This window comes from Uranotaenia lowii, chromosome 3 (genome assembly GCF_029784155.1).
Source record: "Uranotaenia lowii strain MFRU-FL chromosome 3, ASM2978415v1, whole genome shotgun sequence".
NCBI classification, from domain to species: domain Eukaryota; kingdom Metazoa; phylum Arthropoda; class Insecta; order Diptera; family Culicidae; genus Uranotaenia; species Uranotaenia lowii.
In genome coordinates, this window is record NC_073693.1 from 222945717 (window position 1) to 222967483 (window position 21767).

The following is a 21767-nucleotide window of genomic DNA, read 5'->3' on the forward strand; positions in this document are numbered from 1 at the left end:
TTTTTGACCTGGGATTTGCCCAAAGTCCGCCTTCACGTAGGTCTCATCGTCCATCAGAATACATCCGTCGAACTTGGTCAGCACTTGGTCGTACAGCTTTCGATCACGGATTCTGGCCACATTGTTCTGCTTCAGCGTCCGATTTGGCTGTTTGCTGGCTCGGAATGACCTTATTCCTTCCCGGAGACGAATTCGTCGCACCGTACTGTGAGCGGCCTGGAACTTATTGGCCAAATCACGGTCTGAAAGATTGGGATTCCTCTTGACGGCCTTGATGACTTTCCCACGCAGTTTCCGGTCGACAGTTCCACTCCGACGCTTCGAATGCGGCTTCCGAGCCGTCGTCAATGTTTCCTTGTACTGCTTGATAACACGCCATACGGTATTTCTGGGCATTTTAAGCTGTTTAGCTAGCTTCGATGCCGACAACAATGGATTTTCAAGAAAACTGTGCACAATTTGATCTCTCCGTTCGGCTTCCATGGCGGTTGTTTACAAAATGCTAACGTTTGGTGTTATGACATAAATACATGGTGAAAGGTAATGAATTTCCCGACACGTGGGTGAAAAAAGTTTCCAAATCCGTCCACTAGGAGCGCCACAATGAGCAAAAGAATTTGTTCCAATATTAAATGAAGCAGACTTTACATTGAGAGAGTTAGTATTTCTAATTGAAGTATTAATGAAAGCATTGCTCGTGTTGATCTTAGCGTTATTCTCGACCATACGTAGGCTGAAATTTAAGAATCAATTCATCGTCGTTAAAGTCTTTAGAAGTCGTGTTTTTCCTGAAAAATATTCCATTGCGGCATTGTTGATTCCATTCTCGAATACGCCTCGACCCAAATGATCGAGACTATCCAACTAGGTACGTTTCTTTTGATTCGCCCTCAAACAGGTGAACTGACTGGACCCGTTTGACTCTACGGTTCGTTTTTTAACACAATCCTCCTTAGTGGTTACATCACTAATCGACAACACTAAGGTTGTTTTAACGCGGTTTGATTTTGCTCAGTTTTTCTAACAAGGCTTCTTTTTACACGGTTTATGCCACGGGTACGGTTCTTTTACACGGCTATCGCGAATCAGCACGTTTTTTTTTGAGCGAAAGTACCCAGCTCACATTTTTGTAGATATATTCTTAAGGTGTTTTTGTATATGTTCCATATATACATTACAGAATGATCGTATGAAAGTTGAAAAATCAGCATTTAGGGGAGATAAGGGTATAATGGCCACCTTAAGGAAAACGCTTATTTAATCATAGAGAACAGCTATAATATGTGAATTACACCATTGTTTCGTGTTCAGACACTCAAAAAGTCTATTGCTTAAATGGATGAAACTTGAAAAAGTAGATAAAAATGTTTAAGAATGCATTTAACAATTTTTTGTCAAAAGCTGAAAACCAGTCACTGTAGGGGCATAATGAGAACCCCCCTGGGGCAGTATAAGCACCATTAATCAAGGCAAGATGAGCGTTTTCTGCCGGGGAATCTAGCAGCGAATTCGACTCGATTTCATAATCAACTGAATAATAGAGCTAAAGCTTGCCTTGTTTCATCTGAAGATTTGGCCTATTGGTAAGGTGTAGGAGAGGTAATCAGTAGACTCGAGTTCGATTTATAGTCAAGGCGATTTTTTTTCGTTTATCATTCATGATCAGGGTTGCCAACATTTATTTTCAAAAATCAGAGAACTTGGGAAATAAAAATCAGGCAAAATCAGGCTACGTAAAAGTAATGGATTTTTTTTGGTCATCGCTCCACATTTTCACTCCAATATGTGTTGTGAGCCTACATAGTTGAATAATTCTGCTGCATCAAAGCAATCCCTTCAATTCTCTTTTTCAATAAGAATTAACGGGAATCTTTCGATTGCTTTGATTCAGCCACATTTTCACTTTTTCACTTCAGCTACGGTACCTACTCCAGTTCCTTACTACCCATTTTTCATGACATTCGCAAAAATCAGGCAAAATCAGGCATATTTTTAAAGATCAGGGAAAATCAATGGCTTATCAGGTTGTCAGGCAGAGCCTCGAAAAATCAGGCAACCCCTGAAAAATCAGGCACATTGGCATCTCTGTTTACAAACATGGCGGACTTTCTATCATATCCGATTTAAACTGACTTCAGACGACTTTTTAAACGATCTTTTTACTATGCAGTTGGAATTGCGGTTCGCAACACCATTGTAAACGCCTTAGATTATCATTTCTGATACGATTTCATGTTTGCTGGGTATTCCAAGCCCCACACGTTGACGACAGATTTCATATCGCGTAAAAAAGCGTGGTGTACATCATGTCACTTAACAGCTATTCTTCTAAAAATCTTGACTATTCACCCAAAATTCAACCGTAGCTCCAATCAAGGATGGTGATTGGCGAATAAATCGACGAACATAAAATGATTCACTCACCCCCCGAGGTAATCCATTCCCCGAACGCATTCGAAAAAAATTACACACGATGGCACTCAGTGAGCGAACCAATCGGACTTTCCGGCCAACCTCTTTAGTTCATTCAGGAGGCGATTGGGTTGCCTGTCTGCCATCCTATGATCCAATCATCAAGCGATTGCTTTGGAAGATGATTCTGCACAGAAGAATCGCAGACGAATATCATCAGCGAGCGATTGATGATTGCAATTCTTTCGACCGCATCCGATCATTCGTTCTTCTCGCAAAGTTGGTTTTGCTACAGTTTGGTTGCCTGCGTTCGGGCGCTTCTGAAAGTAGCTCGAGCGTCAGCGTTAGGTGGATCCTTTTTTATGATGATTAGTATCATTAATACATTTGATTTGTTGTTTGAATTATGAAATTGATGATTCAGAAACTACTTTTATCAAAAACCGTTTTTAAAGCAAAATATTACCCATTTTCGATTTTAAGAAATGTGTATACATCAGCTTAGGAGATGATGGGTATAAATGTAATGAAAAAAGAAATGTATCCATTTTCATTATCGGTGAAAAGAGATTATAAAACTTGTTCATCTTATAATTAAAATAATATCTCCAATTATTAACTTTAAATACTTCATAACTTTTTTATGTATTCTTCCGTTTTTCGACTGTTTTTGTTAACATGTATTGAAAAATCCATGAAAAATTATAAAAAAATGTTTCAATTCTTTAAGAAAGTTCAAAGCTCCATCTAGAATGATTTAAGACAAGAAACAATTGATTATTCAAGCCCAAGGTTTCCAAACAAATAACTATGTTTTTGATAAAAAAAATTCTCGAATTCTGTGATTTGAACCAAAACTTGTGTGATGGTTTTCTGTGGCGCAGTTTAAATAGAATTTTCAATATTTTTGTTATTTTATTTTTGTAAATTTTTTGTCTAAACTTTGCGATGGTTTAATCACAAGTTTGTAATGTTTTCATCATACATTCATTTTTGATATATTTACCACATTTGTAAATTTTTTTTCATAGTGTTGTTATTTTTTCATCAAAATTTAGCCTTTTGTGATGAAAAAAAAAACTCATGATTAGTTTCAAATTTGAACAAATTTTAATCCAAACTTATCTTCATTTTTATATTAATAAATAACACAGGGAAACAGCATTTTTGGTACCTTTGTTTCAAAAACGGATTTTGGAAAAATTTTGCGTCTTAAAATTCAAAACATTTGTCAAATTTAGTCTCTCACCTCTAGTTTTGGTGAAATGGCGTGTGTAAATTTTAAAATTGGTCAGTTTTGGGTAAAATTGATTTTTGATAACTGATAAACAAACAAGCGTACATGGAAACACATGGAAAGATTTTTTTTAATCAATTAATTATATCTCATTGAATGTTCTTGTTTCAGAGATACAACACTTAAAATAAAAATTGAATTATGCAAAAGACCCAAAAGATTTGTTAACAACTATTCCTCACATCTCTCAAGGAAGTCATTAAATATTTGACGATGAATATTTCAGCTCATTCAACAACTTTAAACACCCGTTTTTGTAAATTTGGACAAAATTTCCAAAAAGAATACTTCAATAACTTTTCTCTCAAAAGTCAAAATTTCTAGCGGTCTTTGGGAAAGTTGATTATTGACTTGTGGAACGCTTCACGATTTTGCGTGTCATCCTTGCGCAGGGGCCATGCTAATCTTCTCTGTATTGTTCCAATTTTAGTATATGTTCAGCCGAAGCTTGAACAACTTAAAACCTTAATTTTCAAAAAAAAAGTGATAGTGTTCTCTATTACTACCACAAAAGTTCCCAAATTTGATTAATGTATTTTTACATGATTTCAAATTTTATCTCGAAACAAATATACTCAAAAGAAGGACAATGTTGCTGCATACATTTAGGGGCAAAAATATAAACAATTCTCAATATTTTTTTACCTTAAAAACAAATGAAATTTTATCTTCATGCAATTCCCTAAATCCTCGCTCTATTCCCATGTTCATTTTTTTCTTCAAACTTTTTCTTCTCGGGCATTTTCATGGAAAATGACCGATTTTTTTTAATATTCAAAAACTATCATCATATGACCATAAAAATAACACTTAAACTAAACTTACAACAAGAAAAAAGTTGAACTTTCGCATTAACTAACCCATTTGCTCCTAAATGCTTAAATTTGATCAGAAGAGATGTTTGTTTGTGAGCATTCAAAAAACGAGATATTTTGAGATTTTGAAATTATAGTTTGTAATATAAAAAATCTTCTAATAAAAACCAAATTTAGCTTATTTGTAGCTCAATTCATAGGCTTTCTAACGTAGTAAACAGTTTGCAGATATTTTATTATTATACTTAGTTAATGATGATAATCTGCAAAAATTTCATGTTAATCAAAGTTACCCCGCTGATCAAAGTTCCCCCAGTTTACGGTACATCAAAGTTTTAACTTATTTTTCATATCCCTTGGCAATAAAATCAGTTTTTTCTTTGAAAATAAGAAAGATCATAAAAAAATATGAACATGTTGCGAAGAATTCAAATGTCTACCGTGTACCGTTTGGCCGCAATGATTTTTTTTGTTAAATACTGTGTTCGGCGATTGAAAGATATCTGAACGAACGGCGGGCCAATCATTTGCCGATTCGATTCCTTCTTTCAGTTGAACCAGTTGAATCGGATCAGCGAACGAATATCTGGAGCCAGGAAAGTCGATGATTGCATCATTGCATGATTCAAACCTGCCCGTATGCAAGCGCCCAGCGTTCAAAACCAGCAGCACTCACAATCAGATTCGATCAACGTTATTCTTTTTCCACCAGCGTTCGGTTCAGACGAAGATTCGCGAGATCCGAAAGAGCGCTTGAGTGAATCGTTGAAGAGTGTATCGCGATTGAGTGAACGAGTGGATTCAAACCATCCTTGGCTCCAATCATGAGTTCTCAATATGTCTCCACTGGCGTTCACATCTTATGCCAATGGCGTCATAAGATGTTGACGCCAACGCGATTATTCGATTTGAGACCACCGGCATCAATCTACCAACGCAACCGCATTGTGTATGACTGAGGGAAACAAAATAAAAAAAGTATTCACGTCCCTTCCTTATCTTATCTATCTATCAATATAAAAGCAAGAAACAGTTTCTCGTTTCCAATTCCCTTTCCCCTCATAAACAATACTGGCAAACTCCCGCCCAAGTGCCAGAAAGTCAGCACTGTTCGTTTTTGTTTTTTGATTTGGCAGATAGACTATGACAATTAACTGCTCAGGTAGTACACTTGTGAAGCTGTCGGGTTGGCAAGGATGAAGGGAACAGCTGTTATGAGTTTGATTCTCACTCTATTCGACGGCAATTTTTTTTTCTTATTTCTGGGATAAATTAGACAATAGGATGAAAATCTCATAAAATAATTTTCTTGTTTCACTTGAATGTAGTGGTCATGCATCATTTTCGAACAGTTCTTAGTGTTTAGGTAATCCATAAAAAAATCAGTTTCTAGTTTCCCATTTTCACCCCATTTCCCTCCCATTCTCATCCCTTTCTCATCAAAGACTAAAGATGAAAAAAACACCGGCCAAACAGCAGGCGGCGGTTTTTGGCAATCTCCGGTGGCAGAAAGACTATGACAATAAACTTTGTTTTTTGATAACCGACTCAGATGGTGCGCTGGATAAGATATCGGTCTGGTAAGCCGAGTTGAGATGGGTGAGTTCAATACTCAGAATATTTTTTTTTTGATAAATTATCCAATTAGAATGAAAATCCAATGAAGTATTTTTCTTCTTTCGATTATGCATAATTTTGCTTGGGAGCTCGAGTATTTATACCAGTAGAGCTTTTCTAATCATATCATCTTTGGTACAGTACACTTTCCAGCGCATTTTCGGCATAGAGATTTGCTAAAAAGGCATTGGATTTTTGCAACCTCTTTTATGGGTGTAGAGGATGAGTCGGAAACCCTTTCAAATAAGTATTGCCATCAATATATGTGGATAAATTTATGAAACAATTTATAAATCATAATAACCACCTACAGCAACTGTTGCTTTGTTCGCACAAAACTTTCTGTACGATCTCACTATCCAATAGCCTACTATCCACGTTGAGGACCCAGTGAACAGGCCACAAAAGGGTGCCGCAGCAGCTAAGAATTGCATTTAATTTCCATCATCATCAGCCGGACTTTTGCTGGCACCGGGTATATTCGGCCTGTTTGTCAGTTCCGGTCGGAGACATCATCAGAACCGCAAAGGTTCACTGGACGAGATGTGTCCTAATCGCTCGGGGAAAACATGGTGCATTAGACCGAAAACACCCATCCAAAGCGTCACATACATCCAGGCGGATTGGTCTATTTAAAATATTATTTGTTAACTCTTGATTGTTTAGTCCTTCCTTCAGCCGCCTTCCTTCCATTCGGTTGATGATGGCGTGGGTGACGAACTTTTGCACAGTTGCGCGTTGGCGTAGATTGGCTTAGCTCGGCTACTTACTCCCACATTCAGACACCATCCTCAGAAAGTGCGGTTATGTTCTATTCCGATCACATACTTAGGGGAGAATGAGGATACTTGATCCCTGGGGATACTTGATTCCTTAGCTATATCTCGAAACTGGAATGTCTTACAAAGATCAAATGTTCTAGAAAAATGTGCCAAAAAGAGCAAAATAACAATGCTTGTAGTTTAAAAAATTTTAACAACATAATTGTTTGAGTAATTGAACTTTGTTTGAAAAATTTCACAAAATGTAACTTGAAGATCTTTTTTCATCACTTTAAAATGTTCCTTACATGGAAAAATTATGAAAAAAATATTTGTTCCAATGTATCAATCGTTCGAGCGTAAAATGAATTTCATAATGCCATATTTTCAAAGCGATGAAAAATTCTCAACTTTTTTCAGAAAAAGTTATCTAAAATGTTGATTATGGGTACAATTGATCCCCTAGAGTTGGGTACAATTGATCCCCCTTCCAAACGGCATATTCTTGTTCTGAATTGATCGTTATGATTGCTGATTGCGAAATTACTAATATTTATCCAAAAACTAATATTTATCAAACAATTGTCTGAAGAAAAGAGCAAAAATAATTAATTTTCTCTTAACTATAAAAAGTAGCGCCTTTAAGTATGCAATGTTATTAGCCTTGAGACAAAGTTATAGAATTTTCTTTTTATGTCTGTTATAAGTTGTGAAATGAGAACAAACATGACCAAAATAGTCAACTAACATTCTATCTTGAGATTTTGTTTGATTTTTTACAAGGATTAGGGCTTCCTGAATAAAAGATCAAGTCTGCTTCAAAAGGGGATCAAGTCTCCCCTAACTTCAGAAAAATCGCAATTTTTTTACTCCCACGAAAATGCTTCTAGTTCATCAACGGATTCAATTATCGTTCTAATTTTTTGAGCATAGAAACTTGAAGTTACAGGCTTTCAGAAAATGTCAAAGACGGCGAGTTGCTAAATTTTTCCAAAAAGATATGGGGAAAATAAGAAAAGGGGATCAAGTATCCCCACTCTCCCCTATTCTTCGTACTGGTACGGTTTTCTCATGCCTAACCCTCGGAATGCCCAGAAGCCATAAGTCAGTCTATTTCCCTTCCTTGGCATCCTTCACTCTCCGGAGTCTTCCAGGGATTGGGCTCGGGAAAGGTCGACAAAAACCTTGGGCTTTGGTGACATTCACTGGGAGCCTTTTTATTATTATGAATTCAGCTGCATTTAAATGGGATGTTTAATCCATGCAAACAACATTGCCATGGATGGACTTGGTCGTCGTCGTCGTCATCGATGTCGTTTAGCAGTGAGCTAGCTAGTTGTGTACCTAAGTATGGTGCACCCCGAAATACAGAAAAAAAAGTTTGGATTATAGAACCGGGAGGGACAGATTTCGGTGTAGGGAGAGTAACATCTCCTGTACTGTTGTGTAGTCATTAAAATGCAATGCTGTTGATGATGCTTTTTTTTCTATGCCTAGGCCCAATGTCGGTTTATGATAGTGACAAGGGTGGACTATAAATTTGTACATCAAATTGCAGTTATTCAGGAAATTTGTCCCCTCTCTCCAGTCTCTCTTGGGAGTTGTGATTCATTACTGGTTCAGGCACGTGTGGGCACCTACAATTTTATCACATCGATGCTTCCTATGATGACTGATGGTTTGAAAAAAAAAAACTTAAAAGGTAACCTTTTCTTCAAATCTAGTGAATAATGGCTGAGACTTTAGCTTTCACTTTGCCTCGTGATTACATGAATTATTGTGTGATCACACCTACAAATCAGATTTTACTCCAATAATGAACTTTCTTGGAGGTGGAATTATCGGTATAAGATTCTATGCCGGACCGCCATTAACAACTAATGACTGGCATTGTCTTCCCTGCAGCGCAACCGCATTGTATATATCTGAAAGAATCCAAATAAAACATATCCCATATCCTATCACAGGATATTGTCGAATGATGTACTGAGTACTGTGTGTGTATGTAAACCGGCATTTTTTTTATTTAAAACTTTCTTTGTTTCAAACCGAGCAACGGCAAAAAACCACCAGCCAAATTCAGCTTTTCGTGTGTTTGTAAACCAACCCGCAACCGGAAATATAAAATAGTTTCTAGTATCGCTTATAAAACTGTTAAAATTTTTCATACAGGACGATTTACGAGAAGCATTGCATAAAATAATAATAAATAATAATATCGAAAAAAATATATATATATCTGGGATTATAAATAACAATAACCTGATGATTAATATCATTACACAATATCCCAATGATAATAAGAGACGAAATCAACATCAAAATTAGAGAGAGTGACAAGAAACACAACTCTGAATAAGATACATATATGAGCATGTAGAAGAGAGAAAGAGATGAATGATAAAGTATAGGTACATGCAAATCGATATTCATTGGAGAAGGGGTTTGTACAAGATTGTATCGGATTATAGTCGACACAAGCGGTCTCAAAATTTGAGGATGTAGAAAGGTGTGTAAGAATTGCAGAGAGGGTGATTCGTCGATGCCGCGAGACCATCGGATACGACAATAATTACAACGTTTCGGTGCTTCGGTGCCATTTTCAAGGATAAAAAAAAGTTTCTTTTGTTTGTTGACTAATTTAAGAGATAACTTTAGACATTTTTTTTGGTTATTTGTTGATCGGCTGTTTTCAAAAATATTTTTTTTTAACATCGGTGTTTTTTTTAATAAAAATGTTCTTACAATCTGCACCAAATGTCACCGCGTTCTGATGATTTGAATCTGATATCCAAGTTGTATTATACAATTTTTAAAAGTATATTAAGTTTTTTTCTGAAATGTCGGTAATCGGTCTGTATTTTTTTCTTTGACGATTTAGAATAACAAAGTGTGTAGTTTTTTCGCATTGCGCATTTCGCTACGGAATGAAACAAAATAGCAACTCCACTCCAATAAACAGGAAAAAAAAGTTTACACATCAAAACCTAACCTGACCGTTCTTTCTTCGCTGTCCATCAATAGACCGGACAAAAGAGTTCCCGGTTAACATTGCATAGCATAGCAAAAAACATCCCGCACATAGCTATTTATTATGAATTCCTCGAAATTTGCTCGAGTGGAAAATGTAATCCAGCCTGATTGCTGAATCAAACTACGAAAAAAATGGCTCAAAATAGGCACTTCATAACATCAGCAACAACAACATATATTGCCAATGCCTTCGGTGGCTGAAAAGTTCACACACAAAAAAAACCATCGACAAGCGTAAGAGAGATTGCTAATATTCGTTTTTCCGCTGCTTTGCCGCGGCTGGCGTCAGCAAGCTCGAGGGAACTGGAACTACCGACTCGACTCAACTCGGGGGGCTTATGGTTGACCCATTTCCAAACGAGTTCTCGAACCCGAAAGCCCCGTCTTTGCCGCCGGCCATCCAGCGATTCGATTCCACAAGTCGCACGTGTGCCCACCGTGCATTATATAATAGAGAACGCTGTTGCTGCTGCTGTCCCTCCCCGGGAGCCCTCCCCGTTTTACAGCCCTGGATAGACGGATGGATGACAGGGGCCTTATCTTCATCTACCTACCTACTCCTGGCTGGCTCAAACGATTCTCAACCGGCCTGACATTCATTTAGCCTTTTTTCCAGTGTTCACTTCAGCAGCATTCTCGAGTGTCTCTCACTCAGCCGGGCTCTCTCAGTTTCCTGGTCATGCCGGTTTTGTTGTTGGCAAATATTTCAGCAGCAGCGAAGCCTTCTTCCCGTATCGTTGATCGGCTTGTCCAGCCGGACTTGGGACTTGGGACAGAGGAGACGAAGAGGGTCGACTTTTATTATTATTTATTTTGAATTTGTAATTTTCTTTCCTCTTCCTCGGAATTCCATCCGCGCCACAGTCGTAGCCGATGTGAAATCGGCCGGCAGTAAAAAAATGGTGTATAATCAGTTAACACAAAAGATCTAATTTCTTGTTCTCTCTCTCTGTTTTTCTTATTGCAGTGACCGAATCGCTGTTTGCTGCAGGCGGGTATAACACACCCCCGGCCAGCTCACCGTTCCTGTCCTGTTCACCGTTGGAACTGGTGGCCAAGAACTTCCACAGTGCTGCTGCTGCTGGAGCCGCCGCCGTCACATTCAGTCAAGTAAGTATCAGCAGAAGGATTTAGAGACCCGCATCCAGGTGACCCTAATGGATATGACGTTAAGAGGCTTTCGTAGGCCTGAATCCTTTCACTGTGGACAGTATGGAAATGTTGGAAATTAAAACCCGTTCAAATCTTGTAGGAAAAATACTGGGAATAAAAACCGGAAAAGCTATAGAGACACATGTAACCAAAGATCCGAGTTTACCTAAATGCACGCTTTCAAAGTTCCATTTCGGCTGAATAAAGGTTTCGGAAGCAGAATTGTTTTACAATTATATTGGGTGCGTTTCAAACATGATAGACAATTTACATATATGGCCTCCATACCTGACTTAAACAATCAAAACTTGATTTTAGCAATTTTGTGGTGCAATGGATCTCCAAATTCTTCAGAAAAAACTCATAACATCTCGAAAGTGCCATTCTATCTAAACCAAGTTTAATTGAGTCTCCAAAATCCAGAATTCTGAATGTAGATCCAGTGATGCCTGAGACCTGCACACTGGTAACTCTTGCAGTATTCTCCCTGCCGAGAGAGTGCTGAACTTGACCAGGGCATAAGTATAAGATTTTTTTGTGTACGTTTACTTTCAGATTGAAATATTTCGTTTCACAAAAAAACCTAAATTTCTTTGAAGGATTTCACAATCTCCCATCTTTAACGAGCAAAAACAACTGGAAATGGTCAATATTTATTTATTTATTTGGAGTCTTTGACTACTGCCATACAGACTTAATATTAAAACTAACTTATGAATAAGATAACAATACAATTCAAATTAGTTAACATCACGGATTGCACTTTTAAACGTTGATTTAGATGAATGAAAGTCATTATCGGTGTAAAGGGTGAGTTGTCCAAATACTGTTCTGCTTCTTGGCAACCAAACAATCAACTGATTGCGTAGTTTTCGAGCTGGAGCGTAGAGGTTTAAACTCTTGAACAGTTGGGGACAGTCAATCGCGTTGGTCAAAATGTCGTAGATGAAGATTCGTTGCAGATAGTTTCTTCTTTGACTCAAAGGCGTCATTGATAGTAGGCCACACTTTTCAGAGAAAGGAGGTAATCGTACGGGATCTTGCCAAGGCAGACGGCGTAAAGCGTAACGCAGAAATAAGACGCTGCGTACTAACGAGCAGAATAAAGTTTTCAATGCGTACGGGTCTTCAAAACTTGACGTATTCCGACGGAGAAAACCGAGCAAAGCGAAGCCTTTGGCTGTAGTCGTCGCGACATGCTGGGTAAAAGTGAGCTTTTGATCAAAAGTAACCCCAAGATCTTTTATGGAGGTTACTCTTTCGAGTGAGCTTCCACCTAAAGCGTAGTCATAAACGATTGAGGCTCTACTCCTGAAGAAGCTTACACTTACCGCCATTGACTTCCATTCCATGTATATTGCACCACGCCAGTAATCTGTCGATGTCATCTTGAAGCGGTGATTGAAGGGATGTTGCTAAATAGTTAATAAACAGCACGAAAATAAGCGGTCCTAAGTGGCTGCCCTGTGGTACACCAGACGGCATGTTGAACACAATAGAGTGAGTACCATGAATGTTGATAAAACTTCGACGATTAAGCAGGTTCGATGACAACGATTTGGTTACCCATACAGGAAAGCCGTAGCGAGTAATTTTTTCTATGACGATTCTGTGTGGAATTTTATCGAAGGCCATGGCGAAGTCAATGTATATTGAGTCCACTTGCAGTTTCTTATATGTTGCGGTATGCACTTCGCTGGCACAGCACATTAAGTTTGTCAACGTTGACCTTTTTTTGACAAAGCCGTGCTGGACCTCCTTGTGTAACGCCACAGCTGCAGATATGTATATTGGTCGGTAATTTTTCACACGATGAGCGTTTCCAGACTTATGAATTGGAGAAATAGATGCCATTTTCCAAAGAGCGGGAAAGACACCTTCCGATAGATTGAAAATCATGCTAAGTGGCGTTGCAAGTGGTACAACTATTCTCGAGACCAACGATGTTGGGATCCCATCAGGTCCAGAACCTTTCGAAGAATCCATAGATACCAATACTTTTAGAACCTCCTGGTCTGCGGGCTGCGGGAGTTTAATGTCACGGTTTTGCAGTGTTCCAAAATCTAAAGTAATCATTAGTCTGGAGAGAGTGAGCTGCACACGTTACTAAAAAATTCGGCAAACAAACCAGCAGAATCCTTAACGCTTTCCGATGTGTGTTCTTGAAATGTTACAGGTGAAGGAAAAGGATTTCCTAGTCGACGACTGTTGATGTATTTCCAGAAATAAGAATGATCTTGTTTTACGTTGCGTTCGATGTTCAAAATATACTGATCAAAGGCAGCGTTACGAATTGCCGAATATTCTGTCTCTAATCTTGAGAGGAATAATTTGTTTTCATCAGTCTTGTCTCGAAAGTACCGTTTGCGGGCTTTACGAACAACGTTACTACTTCTTCGAAGTTCAGAGTTCGACCAAGGTTGGTTATAAGTCTTTTGTCGGCGTAATCGTCTAGGAGGTGTGTGCGCTCGTAAAATTTCCCACATATGATAGTAGAAGGTAGATACCGCGTCATCCACACTCAGATCTTCAAGTTCTGCTTGGCAATTCATGTTCATCAACAGTTCAATAACATGATCTGTATCGTAATGCGTAAAATCCAAATTTTGCTGGTGGGTACTTGCGGTGTCCATAAACTCATCAGAATAATAAGGCACTATCATTCATTACACACGAATGGTGATGTCGGTCAGAGCAAGCAATCAACTTTGTTTCGTGAGGTTTCTGTAATAGGGATGATTCTGGTTGGTTATACGAAAAGACACATTCTATTTAACTCGGGTTGAATAATAAAGACAGACTTTTCCGACTTTGAAGGTTCAGTTAATCTCGTTGAATTTTGTTTTCGGAGACTTATCTAAATTGAGCAGCAAGTACTGGCTGCTACGAACAGAGAACTCACAGTCACAGCCACGTTACTTCCATTAATCACCTCTGACGTACTGGAACATCGAAAATAAAAGCCAAATACTTTCCTCCATTATTGATGAACCTGGGGAAGATTCGCAACAAACTTTTTGCCCTACTCAATCCACACTCCATGAACAGACACAAACAAACGAATGTGGATGGGAAGTAAATCGAAGTTTCGACTCAATACACACGTTCCACAAATGTCATTTTTTGTTTTGTTTATACCCGGCAAACAGTGATGGCCCCGAACTTACAGCACAACAATCTTGCTCGCTTGCCCGACTCCCGTCGGAGAGCGCAGCATGATGTTTCCCTCCGGCGGTGCTCCCGGAAAGTCAAACTCCTCCAGCATTACACGAAACCTGAACCCACCGGGCGCGCAGGAGAGATTCCTCGCAGGTGATTAAAAATAGATTATCCCTTACCTCTCGGGAGAATCACGGGAGCATTAATCTTCCATCCTCATTTCAATCTCTGTCACTGACGGAAGAGACGAGATGGCTGCTGCTGCATTCCGTACCGAGTTTTCCTCCGTCCTCTTGGTCTTCTATTAAGTTTGTGTGTCGATCGACCAACCGACGGACAAGTTTGGGTACAGGTTGGATTATCGACAGCGTATTGTTGTAGTGAGTGAGCGTTTTGGCTAAAAAAAATACAACTTTCGAGGTTATTGGCAAAAAACCGGCAAATCCCAAGGAGAAAACTAATAAATTACACACGGTCAGTCTCTCTATCTAATAAAAGTGTGTACGGGCGATTTTCTAGCTGGTTTGGTTTGAATATATTAGGTAGTATCGCCGCAGTTGGAACCGGCTATCAATCTTGGTTTTTTTTTCTCGTAATCTTAGATTAAATTTTTGAGGTTTTTGTTGTTTCAAACGACGTCCAAGACGACGACATTTGGGAAATCGAGTCGAGCCGTCGGCCCCGATTTGCTAAGTCAAGGAAAAATTATAGACTGACTTTATAGAACGGCTGACAGGAATTGCTCTCAGTCAAGTCGGCATTGACCGCAAATGGTTGAGGGAAACAGCACATCTCCCTTGAGCTCGATTTCCTTTAAATCAAATAAATTTCTTTCTAATCCTGTTTCCAACTGCTCTCAGCCAACATTTTCAACAAGTTGAAGTTTTTATTCGGTTCTTTGAAAACTATACTCGAAAAGACGAAGGTGGGTCGCTTCAACTTATACATAAAAGATTTCAGAGAGTCCGTTTCAACAGATTTCAGGGTCCTTATGAGAAGGTGAGACATGCTTAAAAATGCATCAAATGATACCAGGCTTTAAAACTTGGAAGATTAATTTACACTAAGGCCAAAGCTAGAAAAGGCTTTAACATCTTATTCTTCACCTTTTTCAGAAAATTTCTAACAAATTTTTGTAAACTTTACATCATTATTTGCGGGCTCAAATTTATTTGTGTCAGACACTTGTTTTTGTTATTGTAAACCTCTTCTAAAGTCGCAAGTTAAATCGCTGACCCAGTCCCAGTTAGAAAAATAGAATGAAAATTAAGAGGAAACTGGCCGCAATTTATTTCAAATTATTTCCAAAAGAATTAAACGAATATTTATACAAGGGATAGGAAACTATGTATTTCAATCATGACCGATTTAATCTAGATCTAATCTAGAGTTCATGGTTTGTAGGAACCTCAATTGGGACAACATTTTAAGCGAAAACTGCATTATTATGAAAATGAAGCCAATAAATTCACGCAAATATTTGGTCTCTATACTGAGAATATGTTAATTTTAAATCTAAAATCAGCTCTTGGCAAACTTACTTACTTACTTAATGATCCCGCGCCGATCCTCCGGTGCATAGGGCCGTGGTAAAAGACCTCCACTATTGACGATCCGGAGCCAGCGTCTTCTCCTGGTCCCAGTCAAGATTCTCGTCGACAGTTAGGATTTCAGCGGCTTCGCCGCCACGAGTTTCTGGGCCTGCCTCTTCTTCGATGACCTTCTGGATTCCAATCTAGCGCCTCTCTGCAAATCTCGTTTTCATCTTTTCGCAGCGTGTGCCCAATCCATCTCCACTTACGTTCCCGAATCTCGATTTCTAGCGCCCTTTGATGGCACCGGCGATGAAGTTCCTCATTCGAGATCCAGTTGCCAGGCCACCAAGCGCGAATGATATTCCGCAGGCAGCGGTTTACAAATACTTGCAGTTTTCGCGTTGTTACCGCATATGTGCACCAAGTTTCGCACCCGTTCAGCAATACGGATTTGACGTTTGAGTTGAAGATTCGGATTTTTGTTCGTAGAGAGATCTGGCGTGACCGCCAGATGTTTCGGAGACTCGCAAACGCAAATCGTTCCTTTCTGATCCGGGTTTCGATGTCTTTCCTGGTACCACCATCAGGCGTTATCTGGCTAACAAGATACTGGAAGCACTCCACTTTCTCAACTTGTTGTCCAGCTATCATGTTAGCTCTTGGAAAAGCCCCTTTAAAAACATTTAGTTGCACAAACTACTTCTAACCTTATTCCTAAAACCTCCAGAAAGCAGTCCTATTGGAAACGCTTAAAAGTGTTTGCTCGCCCCTACTACAAAGTCAGTCAGTGAGGAGCAAAAGTATTTATAACCGACAATTTTGAACATTCTCAAGATTGCCTTTCATTTACATCTTCATCACCTTTTGATTTCTTCTACGAAGCCCATTCGCTTCATCTATACGTTGCACAAAGTCTCAAATTTCTACCTTTGAATTCTATTCGCTGCAGTGCCATAAAAATATAATCATCATTTAAAAGTGTGTTAAAGATGCCTTCCTACAAGATTGCTGAATGTTTCATTTTATTCTTTGGATTTTAAGCCTTCGTCCCATTTTAACAAGACTAGAAGCCACGCAATTCGTTGCGCAAATATGGTAAGGTTTGTTGTACTAGCGATCGATAACATCGACGAGCTAGGGCATTTCATATGAGGCGTGCCTTGAGGTGTAACATTAAAGATGCGTCGTATTGAAATGAATACAAGCTAACTAGCCGTCTAGAACTATTAGAATCAAATACTTTAAATACTTTTTGATAAACAAGTTTTTTTTTAATTTAAACGACAAATTTAACAACTCAGCCTTCGTTTATAACATAGTTTAATAGCGGCCTTGCAGTTTGTTCAAGAACTTGAACTACTACTTCGGGATGTCTTCCTACAAGGTTGTTGAATGTATCATTTTATTATTGGGATTTTAAGCCTTCATTCCTTTTCTGCATAACTAGAAATCAATCCGTACTGTAGAGCTCACTTTTTTTCTCAATTCGATTTCTTCTCTATGTTGCTTAAAATGTTTGCAAAATGTCTGAGGCCATCAACGCACAACTAAAGGTGGGATAATTGTTAAGTTTGTTGAACTAGCGATTGATAAAATCGACGAGCTAGGGCATTTCATATGAGGCGTGCCTTGAGGTGTAATATTAAAAATGCGTGGTATTGAAATGAATACAAGCTAACTAGCAGTACAGAACTAATCGAAATAGATTTTCACGAATAGCCTCGTAGGTGTAAAGTGTAAAGACAAAAAAAAAACTTTTTTATTTGCAAGTTTATTTAAATTTAAACGAAAAAATTGAATCGTTAGCCAAAAGTCAGAGGACATTTTTGCAATTAGCACTGCAAACACTGAATAGTTTTCATCATTTTAAGAAAAAATAATTCTGAAATGAAAGTTTGGAGAGATTGGCATAAAAGTTGACACCTAAAAGTTTAGGGTTCAGAGATGGTATCTCTAATAGTAATCTAACCAACCAGAATTCCTTTAAAAACGTTCATAAAAGCTTAATAAGATTGTCATGGCTGTTGCTACGAAATATGTATTTCTGATTCCACCTCTGGCAGATAGACGGATTGGCTCAGGGAGCACAGATTTTTAAGGCTGCTGCTACAAAAAAAAATTGTTTCTGATTCGGCCTCCGGTAGAAAGAGGGATTGGCACAGGGAGCACAGATTTTTAAGGCTGCAGCTACAAAAAAATTGGTTTCTGATTCGGCCTCCGGTAGAAAGACGGATTGGCACAGGTAGCACAGATTTTAAAGGCTGCTGCTACGAACAAAATTGTTTCTGACTCGGCCACTGGAAAAAGACGGAATGGCTTTGGAAGCGCAGATTTTTAAGGCTGCTACTGCTGATTGTTTGTTTTGGGTTGGCTTTCTAAGGCTGTTGCTGCTGATTGTTATGATTTGGCCATCTGGTGGAAAAAGACGGAATTGACTTTCTGATTGTTTGTTAGACAGTAAACGAAAATTACCGAGTTCGGTAATTTTTTTACCGAAATCCTAACATGTGGAGTTCGTTAAATTGTTCGGTAATTTTTTCGGTAAAAAATAAACGAACATCGGTGAATGAAGAATCGATTTACCGATGTTCGTTTGTTTTTTAACGAAAAAATTACCGAACAGTTTAACGAACTCCACATGTTAGGATTTCGGTAAAAAAATTACCGAACTCGGTAATTTTCGTTTACTGTGTATGATTTTGCTTTCCGGTGGAAAAAGACGGAATGGCTTTGGAAGCGCATATTTTAAGTCTGCTACTGCTGTATGTTTGTTTTGGTTTGGCTTCCCGGTGGAAAAAGACGGAATGGATTTGGAAGCGCAGATTTTCAGACGGCTTCTGCTGATTGTTAACCTTGATTTGACCTACCGGTGAAAAAAGACGGAATTGGCTTAGGAAGTGCAGATTTTTAAGGCTGTTGCTGCTGATTGTTATGATTTTGCTTTCCGGTGGAAAAAGACGAAATGGCTTTGGAAGCGCAGATTTTCAAGACTCTTGCTTCTGTTTTTTTTTTTGTTTTGGTTTGGCTTTCCGGTGGAAGAACACGCAATGGGTTTGGAAGCGCAGATTTTCAGGCAGCTTCTGCTGATTGTTTACTTTGATTTGACCATCCGGTGGAAAAAGACGGAATTGGCTTAGAAAGTGTAAACTTTCAAGGTTGCTTTTGCTGATTTTTTGCTTTGATTTGGCCTTCCGGTGGAAAAAGATGGAATTGGCTTTGGAAGCGCACATTTCAAAGGCTGCTGCTGCTGATTGTCTGCTTCGATTTGGCCTTCCGGCGAGAAAAAGAAAAAAAAAGAAATAGATTAGGAAGTACAGATTTTGATGGCTGCTGTTGCTGATTGTTTGTTTTATTTGACCTTCTGGTGGGAAGAGACAGAATTGGCTTAGTAAGCGCAGATTTTGAAGGCTGCTATTGCTTCTAATTTTTTAATTTTGATTTGGATTTTTATGGTTACTGTTGCAGAATTGGCCTTCGGGTTAATAAGGCTGTTTTTAAGAATAGTATCAAATTATTCCGGGTCTCGTTAACAGACAGTGTAAAAAAGCACAATTTTTAGAAAGCTGTTGCTAAGAATGTTCGGTTTGTTCCGACTCTGGTAAACAAAAACAGAGTGAAAGGAAATGCACGAATTGGGAAGGTTTTTGTGAAAAATGTTTTCGGATTGGATGAAAAATATGCAGAAAAAAAATTGAAGATTTGAAAAGCTTTAGCAGAGAACGGAATGTAGAATTGAGATAAGAAATATTTATATTATAAATTTTCTATTTTAGAAAAACAACAGTCTGTAATAGAATAGAGGTGAGAAGGAATGTAGAGATGAGATAAAGGATATGCAGAAATTTAATAACATTTGTAGGATGGAGTATAAAGCTGTGGAATATGGAATCAAAATTTAGGATATTTGGTGATTGAAATTTTATTCTAAAGAAATAAAACAAAAATCGATGCGTGAAAAGTTTTAATTGAGAATAGCAGAAAGAAGGAATGAAGGGATGAGATGAAGGATATGCAGAAAGTAAATCAAATTTAATTAAACATAAAATCAAATAATAGTTGTATTAGGCAACACTGAAGATAGCTAAAATTTAAAAAAATAAATATCCATGGCAGCGTTTGTTATTTTGGGAACAACTAAGTCAGTCATTGATCTATTCTTGTGAGTGAAAATCGTCTGAGTGAATCTCTGACTTGAGATTCATAAAAATCGTGAAATCACGACAACTTACACTTTGGAAATTGAACCACTGCTCTCCAGGTCGCAATGAAATCCACTGTCGCAATGAAATCCACAAACCTGCAATAGTTCTCTAGAGCATTAATTAGAAGTATTCAAACTTGACTATGAAATGTTTAAATAAAATCAAAATTAATGATCCCAATTTTATTAAAAAGACAAAAAAGTTGTTCAACATTTGCACATAAAAAACGCACAGGGCACTAGGTAGGGTGCAAGTGATGTCCGAAAATCCGTAATTTGTATTTTCGGTGCGCTTCTGGAAATATAAACCGCAGGGAGTCAGGGCCTGTCGATCCTTGATGCTCGCCAAGGGCTCCAAAGTTCTTATTATTCTTCTGGTGATGAAAACTTTGAGGCACTTATCTGCCATGACTAGCACAAACTTGAAATTATCGAACTGAATTGAATTTCTTGTCATTGTAAAAATTCCAAAAAATTGACAAATCGCTTGGGATTCTCCTAATGGTTCGCGATGTGATCTTAACAGACATAAGAAGATGTCTCATGGACGCATCCGATTTTAATGCTTTAGCCCTTCAGAAGGCGATGGAAGATTCTGAGTAACTTTCACGTAACATGAGTACCTGGAAAACCCGTAAAACCTTTCATCAATCAAATTCGAACTTTGGAATCCCGTGTTCAAGATAGTATGCGACTATTGATTGATTCGGAAGATATTCGGAAAAAGTTATTTTTGCACAACTTAAGGAAAAAAATGATAATCCGTAAAAAAATAACTGAATGATAGCAATCGTGAACTCCACAGATTTTAAAATAAGGATAGTTTCCTCGAACCGGTATGGCTCAAATTTTGATATGGAACTTTCTGGAAAGCCAAATAACAATGTAACTATCTCCCCGGATAAGACTTTTTTCCAACTAAATTTTATTAACTTTAAACTTCATTGATTCAGTTTTACAAAACCTGATGTTATGGGGTATGATGAAAACTATAAAATACTGAGGAAACCTCTGTTATAAAATTTTAAAAAAAAAACTTTTACAAGTACAAACAAGTGATTCCGAATCATAATCTTTATCATTTTTTTTTTCGTTTGCAGGCAACCAACAGTAGCATTTTCGTGCAATCGCAGACAGATTTCATCAATGGAACCACATCGGTCGCCAAGAAGACCGAGACCTGCATCGGTCGGTGGGAGCACGGCACGTTAGAACCACTACAGATACAGGTGAGAGATTGACCACGAGTTAATATCTGTATACTTAGTTTTCCACCAAAAAATATGCATCTTCATTCATTATCCCAGCATCTGCAAATCAGGTTTCTGGTTCCCAGAACTATCAACCTGATTGGCGGAGTGTGTGCAGCAAAATTCATTCTAATTCTTGAACCAAATTGAAATGTGTCTTTTGTTCCTCTTGAGTTCCGTTCGAAATTGGTCTAATCCGTTATGATGCAATCAATGTATTGGTCGGTTGGTTGGTTGGATGGTTATTGGCGCATCGCCGTATCGTGTTTACCTTGGCCACACGCGCACGAAACCTCATCTTTCTTCATCGAATGGAACAGTGCGGTTTGATGAAAGGAAAAAAAAAACCGAAGCCGTCGTTCCATTCCATTCGTTCTTTTTTTTTTCTCGGCACAGCAACATTTCTTACACTTGGTAGTTCTTCCTTTTTTTCTCTCGCTCTATACCTTTGTCTCGTTGTATCCGTTCACCCGTTTACCTCCAATAATAACGTGTCTGTACGATAATTTTCTTATCATTATTATGTTGTTTCCAC

At 38.2% G+C, this 21767-nt stretch overlaps 2 protein-coding genes and 1 non-coding gene across 11 annotated transcripts in view; 1 reads left to right on the forward strand and 2 right to left on the reverse strand.

The window, feature by feature from the left end:
- Positions 1-21767, forward strand: part of LOC129753543 (protein winged eye-like) — a 531910-nt gene that overhangs the window by 450035 nt on the left and 60108 nt on the right. For all 9 annotated transcript variants that reach the window (XM_055749366.1, XM_055749368.1, XM_055749367.1 and 6 more), the window contains exons 4-5: positions 10903-11045; positions 21083-21211. In XM_055749366.1, the coding sequence (XP_055605341.1) occupies positions 10903-11045; positions 21083-21211 (272 nt within the window). The remainder of the gene's footprint in view (positions 1-10902; positions 11046-21082; positions 21212-21767) is intronic.
- The window catches only part of LOC129753567 (40S ribosomal protein S25), a 458367-nt gene that overhangs the window by 217754 nt on the left and 218846 nt on the right, over positions 1-21767 (reverse strand). The gene's annotated exons all lie outside the window — the stretch shown is intronic.
- On the reverse strand, positions 4057-4163 carry LOC129758896 (U6 spliceosomal RNA). Its single transcript, XR_008740120.1, has one exon. It is a non-coding gene; the product is annotated as a U6 spliceosomal RNA (small nuclear RNA).